The 19,614-nt window shown below is 39.8% G+C and overlaps 1 protein-coding gene across 2 annotated transcripts in view; it reads left to right on the forward strand.

The window, feature by feature from the left end:
- The window catches only part of LOC132829532 (myb/SANT-like DNA-binding domain-containing protein 2), a 32,956-nt gene extending 14,755 nt beyond the window's left edge, over positions 1 to 18,201 (forward strand). Inside the window, exons 3-5 of one of the 2 annotated variants that reach the window (XM_060846757.1) lie at positions 7,352 to 7,412; positions 10,067 to 10,661; positions 14,582 to 18,201. In XM_060846757.1, coding sequence (XP_060702740.1) covers positions 7,352 to 7,412; positions 10,067 to 10,661; positions 14,582 to 14,620 — 695 coding nt within the window. In that variant the 3' untranslated portion in view covers positions 14,621 to 18,201. Of the gene's footprint in view, positions 1 to 7,351; positions 7,413 to 10,066 lie in introns of both variants that reach the window. The other variant, XM_060846756.1, reaches the window with a different exon arrangement.
- Positions 18,202 to 19,614: the final 1,413 nt, after the last annotated feature.

Here is a 19,614-nt window from a genome sequence, read left to right on the forward strand (position 1 = left end):
CTCCCCTCCCCACCTTTTGCAAGTTAACTTCAGTGTGCCCTTTGGTTTCCTGTCTTCTGTCACTGGAAGCAGTTTCTTTTTATTTATCCTTTTAAAAATATGATTTTTAAGGGTGCCCCTTTCAAATTGCCCCATAACTTCTGATCTAAGGGTGGCATGGTGGCTAAGTGGTTGGCACTGCTGCCTCCCAGCACTAGGGACCCGGGTTTAATTCCACCTTTTGGAGACTGTCTGCGTGGAGTTTCCACATTCTCCCTGTGTGTTTGTGGGTTTCCTCCCACAGTCCATAGATGTGTAAATTAGGTGAATTGGTCGTGCTAAATTGTCCATAGTGTTCAGGGATGTGTAGGTTAGATGTGTTAAGGGAAATGTAGAGTAATAGGGTAGGGGAATGGGTCTGCGTGGGATACTCTTTGGAGGATTGGTGTGGACTTGGGCCAAATGGCCTGTTTCCACACTGTAGAGATTTTATGATTCATTTCTAGTCTTCCTTTAGCAACACATTTTAATATGCATATTGTATTTACAAAGTTTGGTACATGGACATATTACTACAGGTGACCAAAGCCTTCGACAAAGTTTGGGATTAAGGAGCAAATTAGAAGGTGAAAACAATGTTAAAAACATTGAGAAAGAGAAGTCCAGGCAATAGGACTGAAGCAGCTGAAGCCAAAGCTGTGTGTTGTGGAGAGTTAAAATCCGAGAATCACGAGAGGCCTGAATTTGAGGTTTGCAGAAATCTCTGAAAGTTACTGCGGTGGGGGCAAAGCATTTAAGAGATTTGAGAAGGAGAAGAATAATACAACTGAAGTTCCACATTACTGGAAATATGTTGGTAAATCTCCTTTGCATCCATTTTAAGGCCTGCTTAAATCTGGCACCCAAGATTGTACATAGTACCCCAGGCAAGGCCTAATCTGTGATTTGTAAAGGTTTAGCACAACTTCTCTGCTTTTACACTGTGCCTGTATTAATAAGGGTAAGGCTAAAATGGCTTCTGAACTTGTCTTGCCACCTTAATTTGTACAGGAGAAAGTGAGGACTGCAGATGCTGGAGATTAGAGCTGAAAATGTGTTACTGGAAAAGCGCAGCAGGTCAGGCAGCATCCAAGGAGCAGGAGAATCGGCGTTTCGGGTATGAAGAAGGGCTCATGCCGAAAACGTCGATTCTCCTGCTCCTTGGATGCTGCCTGACCTACGCTTTTCCAGCAACACATTTTCCACCTTAATTTGTACATCCAAGGTCACCGTGTTTGTGCAACCCCCACTTAATTTTATTGCATCGTGATGTCACATTCAGATAAAAATCTTTGGTTATGTTATCCAATTCATAAGTTAATAAAATTTGCCAGATTAGGTGTCTGTGGGTTAGATTTGTAATTTGCCATTTTTCCTCAGACTATAAATATAGCTGAAGAATATTACTGTTTTCCTGCTTCGTGGTGTGGTAGAAAACTGTTACGATTGTCCTGGTAAAATAATCTGAGGCTGGAATTATTAAATTTACTAATTCAAGGAACTGAGTGAACTGCACAGACTTGCTTTAATATAGGTGTACTGCATGCTTTTCAATTTTTTGAACATCCTGATTCCTAGATATTCTGGCTAATCTGATAAATTTTAAACAAATAGATTGCAAAAGTATCAACTGCTGGAATTGTTTTAACATCAAACAGGAAGTATGGGTTGCGATTTTTTTAAACAAACAAGAATTTTTGACAGACAAGAGGGTGCGATTAAGCACAGGCGGCTTTCCCTTCCTGCAGGAATGTGATTTCCACAGGGAGAGCAATAGCATTTGGAAGGAATGTACAGTTTGAAATTTACAGTCTCCGTCCTTGTTTGTGGTTGTGAGCAGATCCTTATGAAGCAGGGTCTAAACTTATTCAGTTTTGTTCTGGACTGCAGGTGTAAAGCAAAGCGATTGTACTTTTTTTTGGATCTCAGCCATTTTGGCTCAACTCGGACAACATAACTTGCATTATCAGTCTTATTTGAACTTCTGTTTGTTATTTGACTGTGAGCAGCCATTTTGTGTTAAGCTATCTTTTGAGAATTGCTTTATGTTTCCCATTAGTGGTGGCCTAAAGGAGGAAATCAACATGATCTCTGCAGTCTGCTCTGCCTGATATGGCCAGCAGATTTTGAGAAACAAGGGTAAAACCGGGGAGTAACTAGTAAAACCTTTTTATACCATGAATTACGTGACCATTGAAGTGAATATGCTTCCTCTTTTCTGCAGTATGTTGAACCACACATATATCTGGTTTATCAGTCTTTTGCGCTTATGCACATATGCATGCACCATTTAAATGGATCTTAAAGAGACATTCTGACTTTAGTCAGGGCAAATGTATTCTAATTCTAATGATGGAATGAATGCTTTAGTGGTATGTTAAATTTGAGGCCAAACTTGACCGATCAGATGGATGCTAAAGATTGATAGAACTATTTTGGAGAAATGCATGCATGTTCTGTCCAGTGGCCTGGCAATGTGTGTATCTCAACATTACTAATCAACAATTTAATTGAATGTTATCACATTAATGTTTGTGGCACTTTGTGCAAATTAACTGCTGGGAAACATGTTGAAGGGCTAACTGCAGTTCATCTCATTGGTAGTAAATCACTTAAGGAAGTGGCAGGTATTCCAACTTTATGAAAATTGTTATATCAGTGCAAGTCCTTTTTTAAGAAAAGATCATCCAATTTATTAGGTTCAGGAAAACTAATTTATTTTGTTGCAAGCATTTCCTCTGTAAGAGTGGAATGGAGGCTCCTGGGTGTCTGTCTGATCCTGAAACTGATTATTTGGAAAATGCAAGTAGCCATATAAACCAAAGCAAGGATGGAGAATCACTAAATTACTAAAGCAGGCAACACAGCTCGAGTACATGCCACTTCTCTATCAAAAGATCCAGTCAGTCCCATTGTCCATTAATCTTCAAAGTCTTACAAGTTTCTTTTTCTCTTTCTTCCCAGCCCATTTTCTTTTGATACTATCCACTTCTACAATCCTCACAGGTAGAGAGTTCCAGATCATTCCCACTCTGGATGAGAGCGTATTGTTTTACATTCCCCTTTCAACCCCTAACCAATACCTTTTAAATGTGTGGACTTGTCAGCTAATGGAAAAGCCTTATTTACAATATCTGAAACTGTCACTATCCTATGCACTTGTATCAAATCTCCCTTCCATCTACCTTAACCCACCTGGAAAAACTCAACTTCTTTGATATAATTTTTGTTTTATTTAACATATCAAGACACTCCGACTCAAATGTACAGCATGGAAACAGACCCTTTGGTCCAACTTGTCTATGCTGACCAGATATTCTAAATAAGTTTAGTCCTACTTGCCAGCATTTGGCCCATATCCCCCTCAACCCTTCATGTTCATATACCGATCCAGATGCCTCTTAAATGTTGTAATTGTACCAGTTTCCACCACTTCTGGCAGCTCATTCCATATACATACCACCCTCTGCGTGGAAACGTTGCCCATTTTAAACCTTTACTTCTACATTTCAACCCGTGCCCCCTGTGTTTGGATTCCCCAATCCTGGTGGAAAGACCTTGTCTATTTACCCTATCCATGCCCCTCATAATTAAGCGCTCTTGGGTCACCCCTCAACCTCCGCTCTGGGGAAAATAGCCCCAGCCCATATAGCTCCCATATAGCTTAAACCCTCCAACCCTAACAACATCCTTGTAAATCTTTTCTGAACCCTTTCAAGTTTCACAATATCCTTCCTATAGCAGGGAGACCAGAACTGCATGCGTTATTCCAAAAGTAGCCTAATCAATGTCCTGCACAGCTTCACATGACCTCCCAAACCTGAACACTCAGTGCATTGACCATTAAAGGCAGCCATGCTAAATGCCTTCACTATCCTGTCTATCTGTGGCTCTACTTTCAAGGAACTATGAAACTGCATTCTAAGGCCTCTTTGTTCAGCAACACTCCCCAGGATCTTACCATTAAGTGAATAAGTCTTGACTTGATGTATTAAATGAGTTACTTGCTGTATTGAAGATTGCAGGGGGTTCCTGCCAACTGTACCACTTACGAAACTAAGGACGCCATTGACTTAGACTGGTCCCTCCATGTTCCCTTCAAAGCTCTATGCATTTTGTTACGGTCATCTGGAGGGCAATTAGGGATCAGCATCAAATACTGACCTTGCCATGCTCCCGTTTTATGAATGAAAAAGTGAGTTCCACATTAATTTGATCAATTATCCAGTACTTTTTAAAAAAAGACATTTCCCTGCTTCAGTTTTCTGTTCAAAGTTATCGAATGTAAACTAGTTCAGTCAATTATCACTGGGAGTATAAAACATCATGCCATGTTTGTGTCCTCTGATCAGCACTTTGAGCCATTTTCTATTTGTAAAAGGGACTGTTAAGTGGAACTCTGTTTTTCATGACTTGGAAAGACTGAGAATTCAAGTAGTCTTGAAGAAAAATGCTCAGCCAGTCATCACTTTAAAGCAAAAATGTCAATGCTAAAGAACTGAAGTTTTCATTTTCAGGTGCCTTCTTTTTAACATCTTTGTTGTTCCAAAGTTGGAAGGAATTCTCAGCTCAACTATTAAATTCTGTTTTCTCTTCATGACTTGTGAAAAATGTGTGCACTTCTACTATTTTTGATTTTGCTGCAAATTTCCAGTATTTCCAGTAACTTTCTAAATTTCCCACAGCACTGTTAGTTGCCACAATCTATAGGTAGAGGATTGCTGAAGAGCGATTTCTAAAATGTTACCGTGAACATCACGATGTTTGAACATACTGGCTTTTTTAGTTTTACAGCATAACCAAAGATTTGTGCAGATGAGCTGAGCAAAAACCATTTGAGGTTTAAGCATTCTTTGTAAAAACTGTTGCTTGCTATTAATGTCCAGCATTGGGAACCTAGGATATATTATCCTAAAAACACCAGTTCTCTTTAGGGCAAATGTCCACAGATGGTGGGCATAACCATTTCTGGAGGATGGTGGTAAACTGCTAATGTTGTTTGTCTATAAATCCAGAGGTCCGTGATAATGCTTTGTGAAACACAGAATACAACAGCTGGTGGAATTTAAGTTTAAATTCAACTTAGAGTTTTGCAATTTGGAATTGAAAGCTCCTGTCAAGAATGGTTCTGTTAAATAACCATTGATTCATTCGATGGATTTTTAAGATAATGACACCATTATACGTCGGAATAGAAATAGATCATTCAGTCCATCAGGTCTCCTCCGCCATTCAATGAGATCGTGGCTAATCTGATACTCAACTCCATTTTCCGGTCTTTTCCTTTAAAATCTTCAATTCCCTTACTGATTAAAAATCTGTCTGCGAGGTCTTTTATGAATGGAAATATGCTATCCTGACCCACAACTATCTGACTTATAGATGCCATTCAAATTAAACTGTAGGAATGACCAGCAAATGTTGGCCATGCCCTGGTGCCCACATTTCATAGAACCACACAGCACAGAAAAAGCCATTTGGCCCATTGTCTGTACTACCACAAACTATGCTAAACCTACGCTAGCCACACTGTCCAGCTCTATACCCTTGACTATTACATTTCCAACGTTCATCCAAGTTCTTTGAAAGGTTGAGATTAGTAGCCTCTACTTCCCTCCCATCCACTCAACAATATTAATCCATTCCTAAACAAAATAATCACCAGAACAAAACATTATTCATCTAACATTGAAAGATTTTGTTCTTCTCTGTTTACACCTTTCAGATAGCTGGCTTGACTGGTTAGGTCAATATACCTTGGAGCCGTCTTTATTGGCATCAGGCCAGTCTAGACAGTCTAACTGAGCTGTACACACCCTGGCTTCCAATTAAGTTATAGTTTTCCAACTGGGTACTACTGTGCATAGAATAGAGCCCATTTTTGGGGATTTCAGTTTTTCCTAACTTTCTTGTTATCATCTAAAGCTTCAAGGAGCTTACAAAAAAGCTCCCTGAACTCATTCGCCAGAGATGATTTGGTGCGTTATCTTCATGTGGACTGCTGTGTAGAACTCTCCCAGACCTTCAAATGCAGATTTAACAAAGCAAAGTTCAATTTAATGAGAAAGAGTAGAGGAAAGAAAACTGTGGTCTGGCTGAGACTTTGTGGTTCAACCAAGTCAGTGTGTTAGAAATTCAGTTACTTTGTACATATTCTGGAACACATAGTTCTAACTATCACATACTTCCACTTTGTAGCTAAGTAACTTTTGATTATGTAAAAAATGAATACGCATTTCTTTTCTACTTAACTGCTGTCACAATTTTGCATATTTGCCATTCACTACATGCAGGATTGGACATCGCATGGCATGACCAGAGTATAAGGTTTAGCTGCATTTGCAGCATGTGATTGTATTACTCCCAGAATTACATGTAAACCTAGTTTATTCTTAAACTGGCAAAATGAAATTGAAATCACTGTCAGGTGGTGTGAAGTGAGGCACACTACTAATGAGATACCACCGCATATAACATAGGTGGTGTTGTGTAGGTGATGTACTTTGATAGTTATTTTTAAACCTCTTAGTGTTCTTAACTAGGTAAAATATTGACACACTGTTTGGTATGGGGCCGTAATGAATGAATTTAGTGGGAGCTGTGATGGACTTGTCACAATTTTTGATTTGCAGTACTATTTGAATGTCAAACTTTAACATCATGTTTATTTAAAGGAAACATAGCAGCAATTATTTTTGCCAGTCTGCAGGTATTGAACCAGAAACACATTTCTGCAGAGAAAGCCATTTGTGCATAACCAGGCTTCGCCCAATAATCAGATTCTTTGTTTCTTTTCTTTGAGGCCTAACTTGTGTTTATAACTTAACATACCCATACTTGATATTGCTGAAATCCGAGCAATAGCAGTGGACTGTAATAATGGGTGTGTGAAATTTCTGTACTATGTCCACTTGACTTATGAAAAGGAAGCATCTAGTAACATGGTTACAGATGGCAAAGTTTGTTTGCCGAGTAGGAGCATTTGGAGCTGTAAAATGCTGTGCTAGGATTGCAAAGAATTTGAGGGAAGAGAATCCTGCCCAAGTATTGCAGTAGATTGAAGAGTATTAATTCAAAGTAGTATTTCCTTAAAAAAAAATAGTACAAATTATATTAAATAGCATCATGGATGCCTGATGTGGATTCTGAAGAAGTTATACTAGACTTCATGTTTTAATCTCCCGCTCTCTGGGTTTCTTAACATTGTTTGATTTTGCTTTTGTTGAAGTGATCGTGTTTACTGTGAAACGTAGTACTGTAGTTAACTTTAGTTTTTCAATAGGAATTTGTCTTGTCCTTTTTAAATCACCATCCCTCTCTTTCCTTTTTATAGAAGAAATGAATTTTGTGAAGAAGAAGCAACCAACAAGGCATAATTCTACAGATAACATGCAGTAAGTTGCTTAAGAGTTTGAATGTAAAATTTAGATGTAACTGATGCTACATTGGATTTGGAAGTCGGCTCTTGTGCTTGAATGTAGATTTGAACCTCATGTCTCCCAAATAATGTATTTCTTGTAAAAAAAACACCTGTTTCAATCCTTTTTTCTGTGTTGCAGAGATGGTTTTATTATATGTGATCCTTATCTACAGTGATTTAAATTTGAATTTATTATCACGTATATATTAGGTAGTGAAAGTGGTTTTTTGCATGTTATAAGCAAAATGTCACCTCACTGACATTTTTGCTGCAATAGAGTTCATCTTTCACTCTTGATGTTCCTCCTCCGGTAGCTGCTTGTCATTTCACAGACTCCAGGCAACGGCCTCCTGGGTCTCTGTTACGGGCCTCCGCCTCTGCAGCCAAGCTGGAGACCTGAGCCTGGGAATGTTCAGGTTCTGTACCTCCTCCTCCCCATCTGACATTCCTCCAGACGCTGCGGTTGGTCATCAGAGTCCTCGGCCACCCCTTTCGCCGATGTTTCTGCTCCTTCAGGCACCCGCACTTAGCTGCGAGCCAGGGCCCTCAGCTCAGCCTGCAAGAGCAGGCCAGGAGAATAGTCTTGGGACCTGCTCCTCACTCTGGGAGACCCCAGGCTGGGATGGAGCCATGTCTGGCTTATCCTGTCATTGCTGCCAGAGGCCACTGCCTCCACCCAGCTTTAAAGCAGAGGGAATAAAAAGAACAAACACACACAAAAAAAGAAAAGCAGACAAGGAGCGGATGAGTCCTGGGCTTAGCTGTGCTACTCTGCTGCTATCTTGAACATCTAGAATGAGAAATATTAGCCAGGATTTTAACTCTGCTGCTGCAGAGGTTGGGTATGTCAGGAAATAAGGTGTACATATTATGCCTGTACAGTAACACAGTTTAGTAACACTTTTTTGCCAGTAAAGGATTGATAGGTTCTGTAGAACAGCAAAGAACCTCTTCCCAGCACTGGATTCCAGTATTAAGATGATATTGCTTAAGGTAAGAACTGTTAGCCTGATGATGCTTTGTTAATTAGACTGGAATTTGCCGTGAACATGTTTATGGTTCTGGAAAATAAAGTTCAGATTGAAGGAGGACTAGTTTGGAAGGTAGCAGAATGGATAGAATGTCAGTTTCTCATGCTTTGTGTTGCAGTTAGCATTGATTCTCATGTTCTGCTGTTCTTTGCTCAATCCACTTTCATTGATATATGGGACTGATGCAGTTTTGTGTTTGAAGGAACACATTTGACCAGAGCGCTATCTCAAATTAACCGGGGCTGTGGAAATATTTTTACTGTGTAAAGTTGATGGCAAAAATGTTAATAAATAGCCTGTGCTCTTTAAAAGTAAAGGACATTTTCGATCAGTTAAGAAACTGCCATTCTGCTAATTTGAGGTATCCAAACTAGAACCTGTGAGCCAAACCCATGAAACCCTTGCTACTTCAATTTGCTTTGTTTGATGACTTATTTGCTGGCTTACCAAGTTTAAATTCTGGCCTGTAGGATTAGGCTAGACCACTCTTTATTTTAATTTAATTCACAGAATTTGGGCATCGCTGGCTGGGCCTGCATTTATTAGCCATCCCTAATTGCACATGTGAACGGGATGGTGAGCTGCTTTCTTGAACTGCACATACACCTACAGTACTGTTAGAGACTTCCAGGTTTTTGACTCAGCCACACTGAAGCAATGGTGATATAATTCAAAATCAAGATGGTGTATAGCTTGGAAGGGAGCCTGCAAATATTGGTGCCCTTGTCTTCCTAGGTTATAGTGGTCATTGAGATTGGAAAGAGGTGTCAAAGGGGTATTGCTGCAGTGCATCATGTTGATGAAATGCGCACTGCTGCCACTGTGTGGCAGATTAAATCACCTTATGTGATAGTAGACTTAGAGTTTTTTTTAGTTATTTCTTTGGCACCCACTGGTGTTTGTTTTGTCTTAATAAGCACGTTGATCACTTTTCCTAATGAAGTACTGTGCCACTTGTCCCTAGTCAGAGTTACCTGACTGGTATTTACTGCATGTATTATGCAAGCATTCTTCCCAGCGCAGAGTCCTTCTAGGCCAATACAGTTCTCCATCTGTTGCGGAAGAATTGTCACAACTGTTGGAATGATAGGTAGCCTAAGAATAATGCTAAGCAACCTATGTTACCTCAGTTTGGTAAAACAACACGTGGCCATAAATCATAGTTATTTGCACATCACCAGAGTCCAGTGAGTGACTTGACTAGTGAAATAAACACTGCCAGTCTGCAATCCAGCTTTCTTACCAGGTCTTATGACATGTAATAATTTGAGTAGATTAGATGACTTTGCTGTGACTAGATTTAAGGTAGATAACTAGAGGGGACAGGTTTAAGATTTTCAAAATAATATTAGCAAGAGTTGAACATCTTTTAAAACACAATTTCTGATGATGTTGCTTGGAAGGATGGTGGAAACCGATTGTAGCATTGATACTTAAAAACAAAGAACAGTAGTGTGCACCCAATTAGAAAGCTCTTTTAAAGAGCAAACACAAGGAACTGAGTGTCATACTGCTGCACCATGTGATTTTACATGAGTTTTACAACTCGGGTGTTGTCTTTGTTTTTTAACTCACTTTGTTGTTTCCTTCTTTGCAGGAAGCCGGAGATTCTGCAGGCCCTCACAGCACTGCTAGATGCTGTCCAGCCAAGATGGCAGGAGTTCCAAAGTTATGATGAACTCAGCGGTCCACAATTCACAAATAAACTTGGTATTTTTGCCATTGGGTATAATACGCGGTGGGTCGAGGATATTCGGTATCATTATGCGGAAATCAGCTCCCAGGTGTTGGTTGGAAAAAGACTGAAGGAATACTTAAACCCAGATAAACCAGAGGGCAAAGTGATTGCAATCAAGCGTCAAAAAATGAACTGGAAGAAAGTCTATTACAAGGTTTTTGAGATCACTAAAAGTGAAGCACGCTGTCTCGAGCTGCACTTCGCTTTCGAATGGATACCCATCGCACTTTCCCGAGCAGCCGGTGACAACACTATACAGTATTTGCTTCCGGGCGGGATCCCGGACACCAATGGCCTCTACGTGATTGGCTGTGAGGAGGCAGAGGGTGAGGTTTTCTCCCCGCGGCGAGATTACGGGATACGGGTGCTGCCCAGGGTTTCCCTGCGGCGGGATTCCGGCAGCAACACTGCTGGGCCATCTCTCTTGGAGAGCGAACTCGTCGACGGAAGTGAGGTGAAGTCAAAAATCCGCTACTGTTACTTGGGCTTAGCAGAGGAGGTGACCATTCGTCATTGCATACTGCAACACTTTCAACCACCTGTCAAGATGCTGGGCCTAGAGACCTGTACCATCAACAGCTTCCTCGCTGAGAACTGTCGGGCAGGAGCCATCTCCAGATCTATTTACATCAAATTTATAGAAGTAGAAAAGGAGTATCTCTCTTCTGGCTGTGTAATTGAGTGTTTGGAAAAAGCCATGGGGTATTCTTTACGATTCACAAAGTAACGCACGTATTCAATTGGATGTGCAGAAGAGTCCTGCCTGGTGGCATTTAAAGCTGTAAAAATGTCAGGGTTTTGATTTTGAAGCTTCCCACACCACACTCGCTGTCCTAAGGATTTCAATGCCATTGTGGCTGAGGAAGGGGATTGGGTAGAACAAAATTGAATGTTCAAGACTATGGGTGGAATGATTGGGAGGGCAAGGCAGGAGCTGAAATCATGGAGAAAAGGAGTTTGCAGTTACTCTATTCCAGAGAAAGAAGATTCCAACCTGAGAGCGTGAATGTTGGAGCCTTTGCATCAATTAAAGGCTTTAATGATCCAATGCCTTGGTTACGGTCCTATTAATGTACAGTATACTGTACAGTCCAACCAGTTTGCCTAAGATATGAATACAAGTTGCGAGAGCACCTACCATTCATAATGGTCTGGTAGTATATTGGGCTGCATGCTTCACTTGTATTCTCTAATCTTAGCATTTTCCAGCACTCAAATCCACTAGCCACTCTTAGTGATTTCATTGGGTTAGGAACTAAGTTACTAAATAATTAATAGGTAACGTGTATTTTAATTGGGGATGGGGGAAGAAAAGATGAAGTAAAATAGAAATTGAGATTGGGTCTCAGCCTCTTCTACTGAAGTTAGCATTGAACCAGAATGGCATTGGGGGGGGGGGGGGATGCAAAGTTATCTGGATATGTGTGTTGTTCAAATGGCTGCTGGAATGTAGCCCTGGGTGGCCAAAATGTCAACAAAGCCTCCTTTTCTATTGCAAATTATTATAACTTTCCTGTTACCATAAACCCAGGTCTGTGAACAACACTTCATATTGGACCCTGACCCAACTCCACTCTGCACAGCTGCAATTATTCTGGCACTTACTGATGTGCACAGTGCCTTGACAATATCCCAGGGTTGGTTCCAGCACAGCTGAACGATTTTGGGAAAGAAGGCTGTAAAGAAAATGAATGCTTAGAGCCAGGAAGGCATTAGAACGCTTGATGAGGAAAGCCCTGGTGCAAATTATTCTTTTGGGATTCCCAAGTATAATGCAGATGGTAAAATAAAGTAACTAGATGCCCTCCACTGGCCATTTTCACCTGGGCATTTTAAAATCCGTGGTGCACTTCTCCCCAGACAGAATCTAATATGCTTTCACAGTTGTATTAGCATCCTGGAGTGAGATTCTAAACAAAGCTTCCCAGACTCTCTTGTATTGAAGAGATTTTCTTCTTTTCACAGCTAACTGATCTTTTCTACTTTTTAGTTTCTTTTCTAATCATCTTCATCATTGCAAAATGAGGGCTACCACCAGACAATCTAAAGTAAAGTGGTGTTTTAAGACCAAATAATCATTTGTTTGCGTGGTGGTGTAACCCACTGGTGTTTTTGCTGCCTTTAGGGGACATTCACGTTAGTGTGAAGCACCTATGACTGAGATGTTGGGGGTGAGGCTTAGGGCTTTGTTGTTGTGTAGTATGGGTTAAGGTATAGTCATCACTGCTCCAGAGGGCTCTAGGTTGTCTCATTTGAGAGAGAGACAAAGCACAGTTGACTGCACGACTGGTTTGCAGTGCAGCATGGCGCAAACAGCACTGGTTCAGTTCCCACACCAGCTGTTCTATCTTGTCAAACTCGTCCCTTGACTGAGATGTGGTGACCCTTGGGTTAAACACTCCACCAGGCGTGTCTGTATAATGATTGAACAGCCCACTGGTCCTTTAGGATTATGGTGACATTTCCTTACTGTGGATTAAACCTCCCTCAATTGAGTGTCAAGTTAGGTAAAATGTTATCAGCAGATTTCAATACAAATTAACTGCCAGGGCTTAATGAATCCATTAGAATGCTTGTTTTATAATCACTTGCATTGTTCTTTGTTTGAAGTGTCATACACGCATCAGTTTTTAATCACTGTTAGTTCTTTTTAGCAGAAACATCTTTTGGAATTCACCTTCAAAGTTTGAGATTGAGGACTGAGTAAGAAAGAAATTGCTATCACATTCTGTCAGACCAATTAGTTTTTATTAGAGAGCACTAATCCCAAAAGTGTCTCAAACCAACTTGAGCTTGTCTCACATTGTTCCTAGCATTAGAAATTTAAACTCTTTTATAGTAAAATCCCTCAGGAGACTTCACATGGTTCTTGTAATCAATAGCACTGTACCTTAAAAATTCAGAGTCTTCTGGTTTTTGCTGATGGACCACCAGCAAATGTAAAATGTTAACATTTTAAAGCAGGTCCAGTAAAAAAGAAATCCTCTCCACAGCATTCACCTCTCAGTTCCTTACAGGCAATAGCTGAGACTTTATTTCCCAAGGTTTAAAAATAATGAGCTTTCACCGTTTTAATGTTGCATTTTGAAGTGAACTCTAAAGTATGAGCTTCAGTAGCAGCTCAAGATTGGTTAGTCTTCTGCAAACTAAAACAGGACCAAGTAAATGAGAGCAGTCAGGTTTGGTCCCTACCTTCTGCTGCTGTATCGACAGGGAGACTATTGATACATGGAGGTTGGTATCATGTAGAGGGGAAAAGAAACTTGTCTGCTGAAAATATGTTATCCTCATTGGCACATCCCATTGTGTATACTGTAATAATCAAATGAAGCTAGGCTGTAGCACTTCAAGTTTAATCTTTGCTCTTGTATCCATCATGAGTTCAAATAATTTGCTGTCACTTGTCATCTAGTCTGAGACAAAGTCTTGGACAAGATAATTAGGATTATCAACATATTCAAGCCATACTTCGAATCGATGCCTTCGTAAGAGAAAGAAGTGGGGACAAAACACAGACCTAAGCAAGATAACTTGCCTACGCTAAGATTTCTCAAGTTCTGAAGTTTATTTTTCATTCCCTTTAGTATTCGTTTCTTCATTCCTTTTTAACTCTTACATGACCCATAACTTTCTTTGAGAAGTGTCGCATAGTCAAAACTTAATCCTTTTAATTTGCAGTGTACTTTGTGATGGATCATGGAATATTACAGAAGGCAGGAGTATTAAAGTTACATGAAGAGCATCAAAACTGTCTATCTCTGGCACATTTAGTTATTGAGTAAATTAACTCTTAATCACCTGAGCCCAAAGAAGTCAAAATATCAAAAACTCAATCAACATCGATGTTTTCAGGGTATCAGTAGAGTTATCAATGGCGTTGAAGATGACGGGGAGAGATTTTGATGTGATGGCAATGCAATCAGTGTTTGGGATAGTGTTTTGCATCACTTGTCATTTTTCCTCAAACTTGGAAAAAGATTTGATGTATCACAACTTTATTGCTCAGGACAGTTTTTTTTAAGATTTATAAGACACTTAATTAACATGTCTTGAAGCCATAGAGATAAATATTGAAGTAAAGCCAGTTTGCAGCTTTTGGTGTAGATTCTCTGCTAATGCAACAAGGCGCAATATAGGGTACACTTATAGTGCACTTCCAGGTTTCTTTGAAGATCACTTTCGATGTGTAACTCTTCATGTGACCCAGAAACGGAATACAAGTGACGACAACACAGCCAGGTATCCTAGAAGTTTTATAAAAACCAAAAGAACTGTGAATGCTGTATATCAGAAACAAAAACAGAAGTTGCAGGAAAAACAGTTCTGAGGAAGGGTTATTGGACCCGAAACATTAACTTTGATTTTACTTCACAGATGCTGCCAGACCCGCTGAGCCTTTCCAGCAACTTCTGATTTTGATTCTGGAAGCTTTCCCCAAGATCATAACCAATTAGACCAAGACCATGCAGGGTTGGCTAGAAGCATGGAACAACCGTAACCTGCTGTATTCTGTGGAATCTTCACTACACTGGAACCAAAAGACATGGCACTTAAAGTTGGAAACCTAATTTCTCAGAACAACAATATGTAATGATGCAGGTTCGATTCAGTATTATCTTACACTGAAGATGATGTAATTGATAAGTGTGTGACATTTTTAACTCATGAAACAACCTGTTGAAGATGCTGCAGTAGTGCCATTTAGATTCATCAGCCCATTGAGTGAAATGTGACTGGTACTGCAGTGAGTTGAGGGTAGTGATATTGCAAGTCGTAATGATCCTCAATGTTCTTGAGATACCCATCTTGCCAAGATTAATGATAGCCAATATTAATTGGATTCCAAACTGTTTCATTGACCTTGTCTCCCACACAAAGTAATTTCCATTAGGTAACAAAAACAAGGGACAATAACTGTTTCCTCATCTAATAACTTCAGAAACAGGAGTAGACCATATGGCTGTTCCAGCCAGTTCCATTTCTCAATACTCATGGCTGATCATCTGCTTCAACTTAAATTTCTCTCTTCATCCCTATATCTTCTGATTTCCTGAAACCAAAAATCAGTCTGTCTCAGCCTTAATCCTATGGGATAGAACATTCCAAAGATTCACCACCTTTTGAAGTGGTGGTGAAGGGAAAGAAACTTATGTTCATTTCAGCCCTAAAGATTTTGAGCCTGTTGTCCTGAGATTGTTCCTCTGTGTTCTTGCCTCCCCAGCCCGAGGAAACAACCTTTCACTACCTACCCTAAAGTTTCAATTCAGTTATGTCTCAAAATAACTGAAAACTAATGGAACAGTCTCAAATTCATGTTGTAACCTTGTGGGCATGCCTCAAATTCTGTAACTTAAGTAATTGTCTTTCAAATAGTTTTTAAAAATGAAGTTCAGGAAGTTTAGAGAGGTAGCATTTCTGCTTTGGGTCAGTATGAATCATTACACTGTTCACCTTCAAGGTGAAGCCTGCATATTGCTGTCTTAAATGTTGTACTTTAGCAAAACTGCTGCCCATTTTAATATGAAGGCAAGAAATTGAAAATACATAGTGTGCTTTTAAAACCCTTCCTGTACCGTTTTGGAACTAAGACCATTCTGGATGTGACTGTACTTCAGTGATGAGTAGTGGACTTTGGGAGTTTATTTCATTGCCTCTTCCTGGGTAAATGCATAGGTCACCTGGAGCACTTTTCTTTTGGTTTAAACTTTCATTGGACACTATTAGCTTTGATATTATTTATGCCACTTTGTTCAAATCTTGTTGCTTAAGGGCAACAATGGTCATGAGAATCTTTTATTTTTTAAAAAAATGCAATCGAAGCCAGCTCTAAGATGTCAGTATCCATCGTTACAAGTTGGCCAGCTGAGAAATGAGTTAGATTGGATAATTTGTGAACCCAGTTCCAGAAAGCTATGCAAAAAGCCTTGCTGAAATTAAGTAGGGCTTTTATATCCTTTTAGTTTGAATTTTGAGGCTGATTCCAAGAGAAGCATCATTATTAGTGGGGAAAAAACATGCAATGAAAGTTTTTTTTTGTCTTGCTCTCAGCAAGACTGTTGCAACAATACCATGATTCAAAACAAGCACCAATTTGTTACATGAGAAACAGGCAGCTTGTTTGTTGGCAAATTAACTGTGGCCAAAATGTTGCTGTGGAAAATGCATAAGGAAAGGGCACGTCTATCCAAATCAGTTTCTCTATATCCCTTTCAGAAGTTTTGTGTGTCGATTTGATGCCATCCAGCCTATAAATAATGTCAGTTCCCTTTTCAAGACTCTGTCCTGGTGACCTGTAGCTATGCTGTGTAGATGGAGTACTTTGTTTGGCAGTAGCCCTTTAATATCTCACTCATGAACCTAACCAGTGAATGTTGACATCTTCTGACTCTGGGGAATGACATTTGAATCCTATGTTGAACTCCCATCAGTGTAGTTACGTTTTGTATCACTGGATAACAATCAAATCCGTTTGCTGATTTGTTTCCTCCCCTCATCCCGATCACGGTAAACGCACTGGAAGTAATTGCAGATTCTGCTATTGCCCAGGGTATTAGCTAATAAAATACAGCTCAGGAATCAGATCTCAAACCTTGTGTGTATAGTTTATGTACCTAATGGTGCCACAAGACCATTATTGAGGAGCTTCCAACTTAATATTTACCACGGCTCTAGGAGACATCTCCCCCTCATTCCTTTGGAAAATATTAATTCTGCTGATTTCAGCAGCCATCCAATTAGCTTTATTAATCGGGTCTGTGATCCCTCTGTTTAGAAATACAGTTCAGTAATTGTGTGCACATAACCTACTCACAAACTGCTGATGAAAATTTTCACCAATCTACAATTTGGACAGTGTGGAAACATTCCAATCCCACCACAAAAAGCACAGGACTGCTCTGTACATAGTATATTGGCTAATAAAGGCACTAATGCTTAGGACTCTGCACCTACAATAATGGCTTACAGCTCCCTTCGCTTTCATAAATTGCCAGAGTGCACACTATGTCGGCACCTGCCTAGGTTCAATGTTACGTTCTTACATAGTGCAAGCGTTCACGAGTGGGTATTTTCAGTACTCTTAAGTTAATATATGACTACTGGAGATCCCATTATAAATGAAGACCAAATGAAAGTCAGAAACAAAAACCAAATCACTGGAGAAAATCCCCAGAACAAGCCACTGTTCTGAACGATGACCAACCAGGCAGGCTGAACTGTATCGTTCTTAGTTTAGACACTGTTGATCATATAAAGATGAAGATATAGTTAGAGGTAACTTTAAACAAATAAAATTGTATTTTTTACATTTTTGTGCTTTGATTTTTTTTCCAAAAAGTTTTATTTTGGACGTTTCTTTGCCCTCTGGTAATTAAGCTGTCTAAAGCTTTGATTTTAAACAGGGCAGCCATTCCTCATTGTGTAGCTGACCAATGATGCACATGCTCCGTATATAATACAGACGTATGACAGCCAGGACAAGGTGTGAAGTTGTTTAGTCAGCAAGCGGCTGATTGTTGCACTGATGTCCAAATGTCCACATTTAGTGGTAGAATAAAATCTAATCAAGTTTGCAGCAACAAAAGAAAATCACAATAAGAAAGAAAAACGTGTTCTTTTTCCATTTTTCTTAACTGAAATATTATGTGGTATTTATCCCTGCTGTTATTGATTATATTGTAATACTTTATGAAATGATTTATCCTTTTAAGAAGGAAAAGAATAAGCATCTATGCTGACTAGCAAGTGCTTGAGACTCATATGGATTAGAATGTTGGCTCAAAGTGAGAAAGATATAAGATCATCTTTTGATTCACAAAATTGGGGGAATATAATCCTCACTCACTGCCCCACATAAGAATGTTAGGGATTTTCCATTATTTTCAATGGGAACTCTCAGCGGCTTTGGGATGTTTTGGTGAGATATGTCTTGTATTCTTCTCTTGATGCAGCATTAAGCTATAAATTATTAGATATTAAAGACCATTATGACTTTATTTGTGTGTGTGTGAATGTCTGAAATAGTAAAACGGTCTGAGATTTTACCTTTTTCAAAAGCTAAAAGTAGTTTATTAAACTTCAACAGTGAAAAAAGCACAGTCATCTGGGGAGCAGGAGAATCAACATTTTTGGCAGTCCTGATGAAGGGTCCTCCTGAAACGTCAACTCTCCAGCTCTTTGGATGCTGCCTGACCAGCTGTGCTTTTTCGAGTAACACATTTAATTGACTCTGACTCTCTAGCATCTGCAATCCTCGCCATCTCCTGAACTTCAGTGTACATTACAACATCATCTTGAACACAGGAGCATGGCATCAGGTTCTTCAGTGCTGAGGATCCACACAGAAACTGCTGGACAAACCTAATTAAGTCTGGCAGTATCTGTGGAGAGGAAGCAATTAATGTTTTGAGTTCAGTGACTCTTCCTCAGAACTAACCTGTTGGTTGATTTTAATTGTGGGCCATCTCCCTTGTCCATGTTAAGGCCTACTATTAGCGTATACTCCCGTGGATGCCTCTCTTAGGTTCATTTTAAATTTCCTAAACAGTGGCCACTTTCTCCTATGACTCATGGGATGGGGTGCTTATCAGGCATCTAAATAAAAGTGCCTAGTGTGGCAGTTTGGTTTTCTGCTAGGGAGAATGCCTGCCTGTCTGACCTCACCTGAATATCCCCTTCTCTGGCTACTCTTCAACATGTCTACCCTCTGGTAGATTCCCACTGTTTTTCTCGACTCTGAGTTTAACTTGGTTTTAGCTGTACCTTTATGGTGGTCACAAATGTGCTGGAGCTTTGAGGATTACTGACTTTTCCTAACTTACTAACTTTGAAGGGTTGGTTTACACATGTCTGATTTCATTTTGGATTCTAGTGCTCTAAGGTAGCTGTCCCATTCCTGCAACAAACTAATCAACTAAATGAGGCATCTCTATCACCGTGAATCTTTTGGGGATCTTCATTGTTCTTCCTAGGTTGGAGACAGTGTGTTGATCAGCCAGGCTCCCTGTTAATCCAACACGATTGCAGCCTTTGATTAAGGCTTCTACCTAAGTTGGAACCTTTGTGTGACCCTGTTCTGTCCTTTATCTCTGGAGACCCATGTTGGGCTAGTTTTGCTGCTTTTTTTTATTATGGCTTCTCAATTGGGTGAGGCACCTTTCTATGTTGCTTTGGGGATAGTTGAGTACCTGTAAGGTCTATTTGGGAACCTTCTAGATCTGTCTCCCAATTCAGAAAGATTGGTTTGCCAAGAGTGAATGTTTCCGTTAAATCTGGGTATACCAGATTTACCAACTCTATCAATTCAGGGATTTTCCTCTACTTTTTAAAATGTTTTGTTTAGCTACACCTGTTCATACCGTAGGGGTGCAGGTGTTCATTCTTTTAAATGTGGTTATGGTGGCTTTTTC

Source organism: Hemiscyllium ocellatum, chromosome 29 (genome assembly GCF_020745735.1).
Source record: "Hemiscyllium ocellatum isolate sHemOce1 chromosome 29, sHemOce1.pat.X.cur, whole genome shotgun sequence".
Lineage (NCBI taxonomy): Eukaryota > Metazoa > Chordata > Chondrichthyes > Orectolobiformes > Hemiscylliidae > Hemiscyllium > Hemiscyllium ocellatum.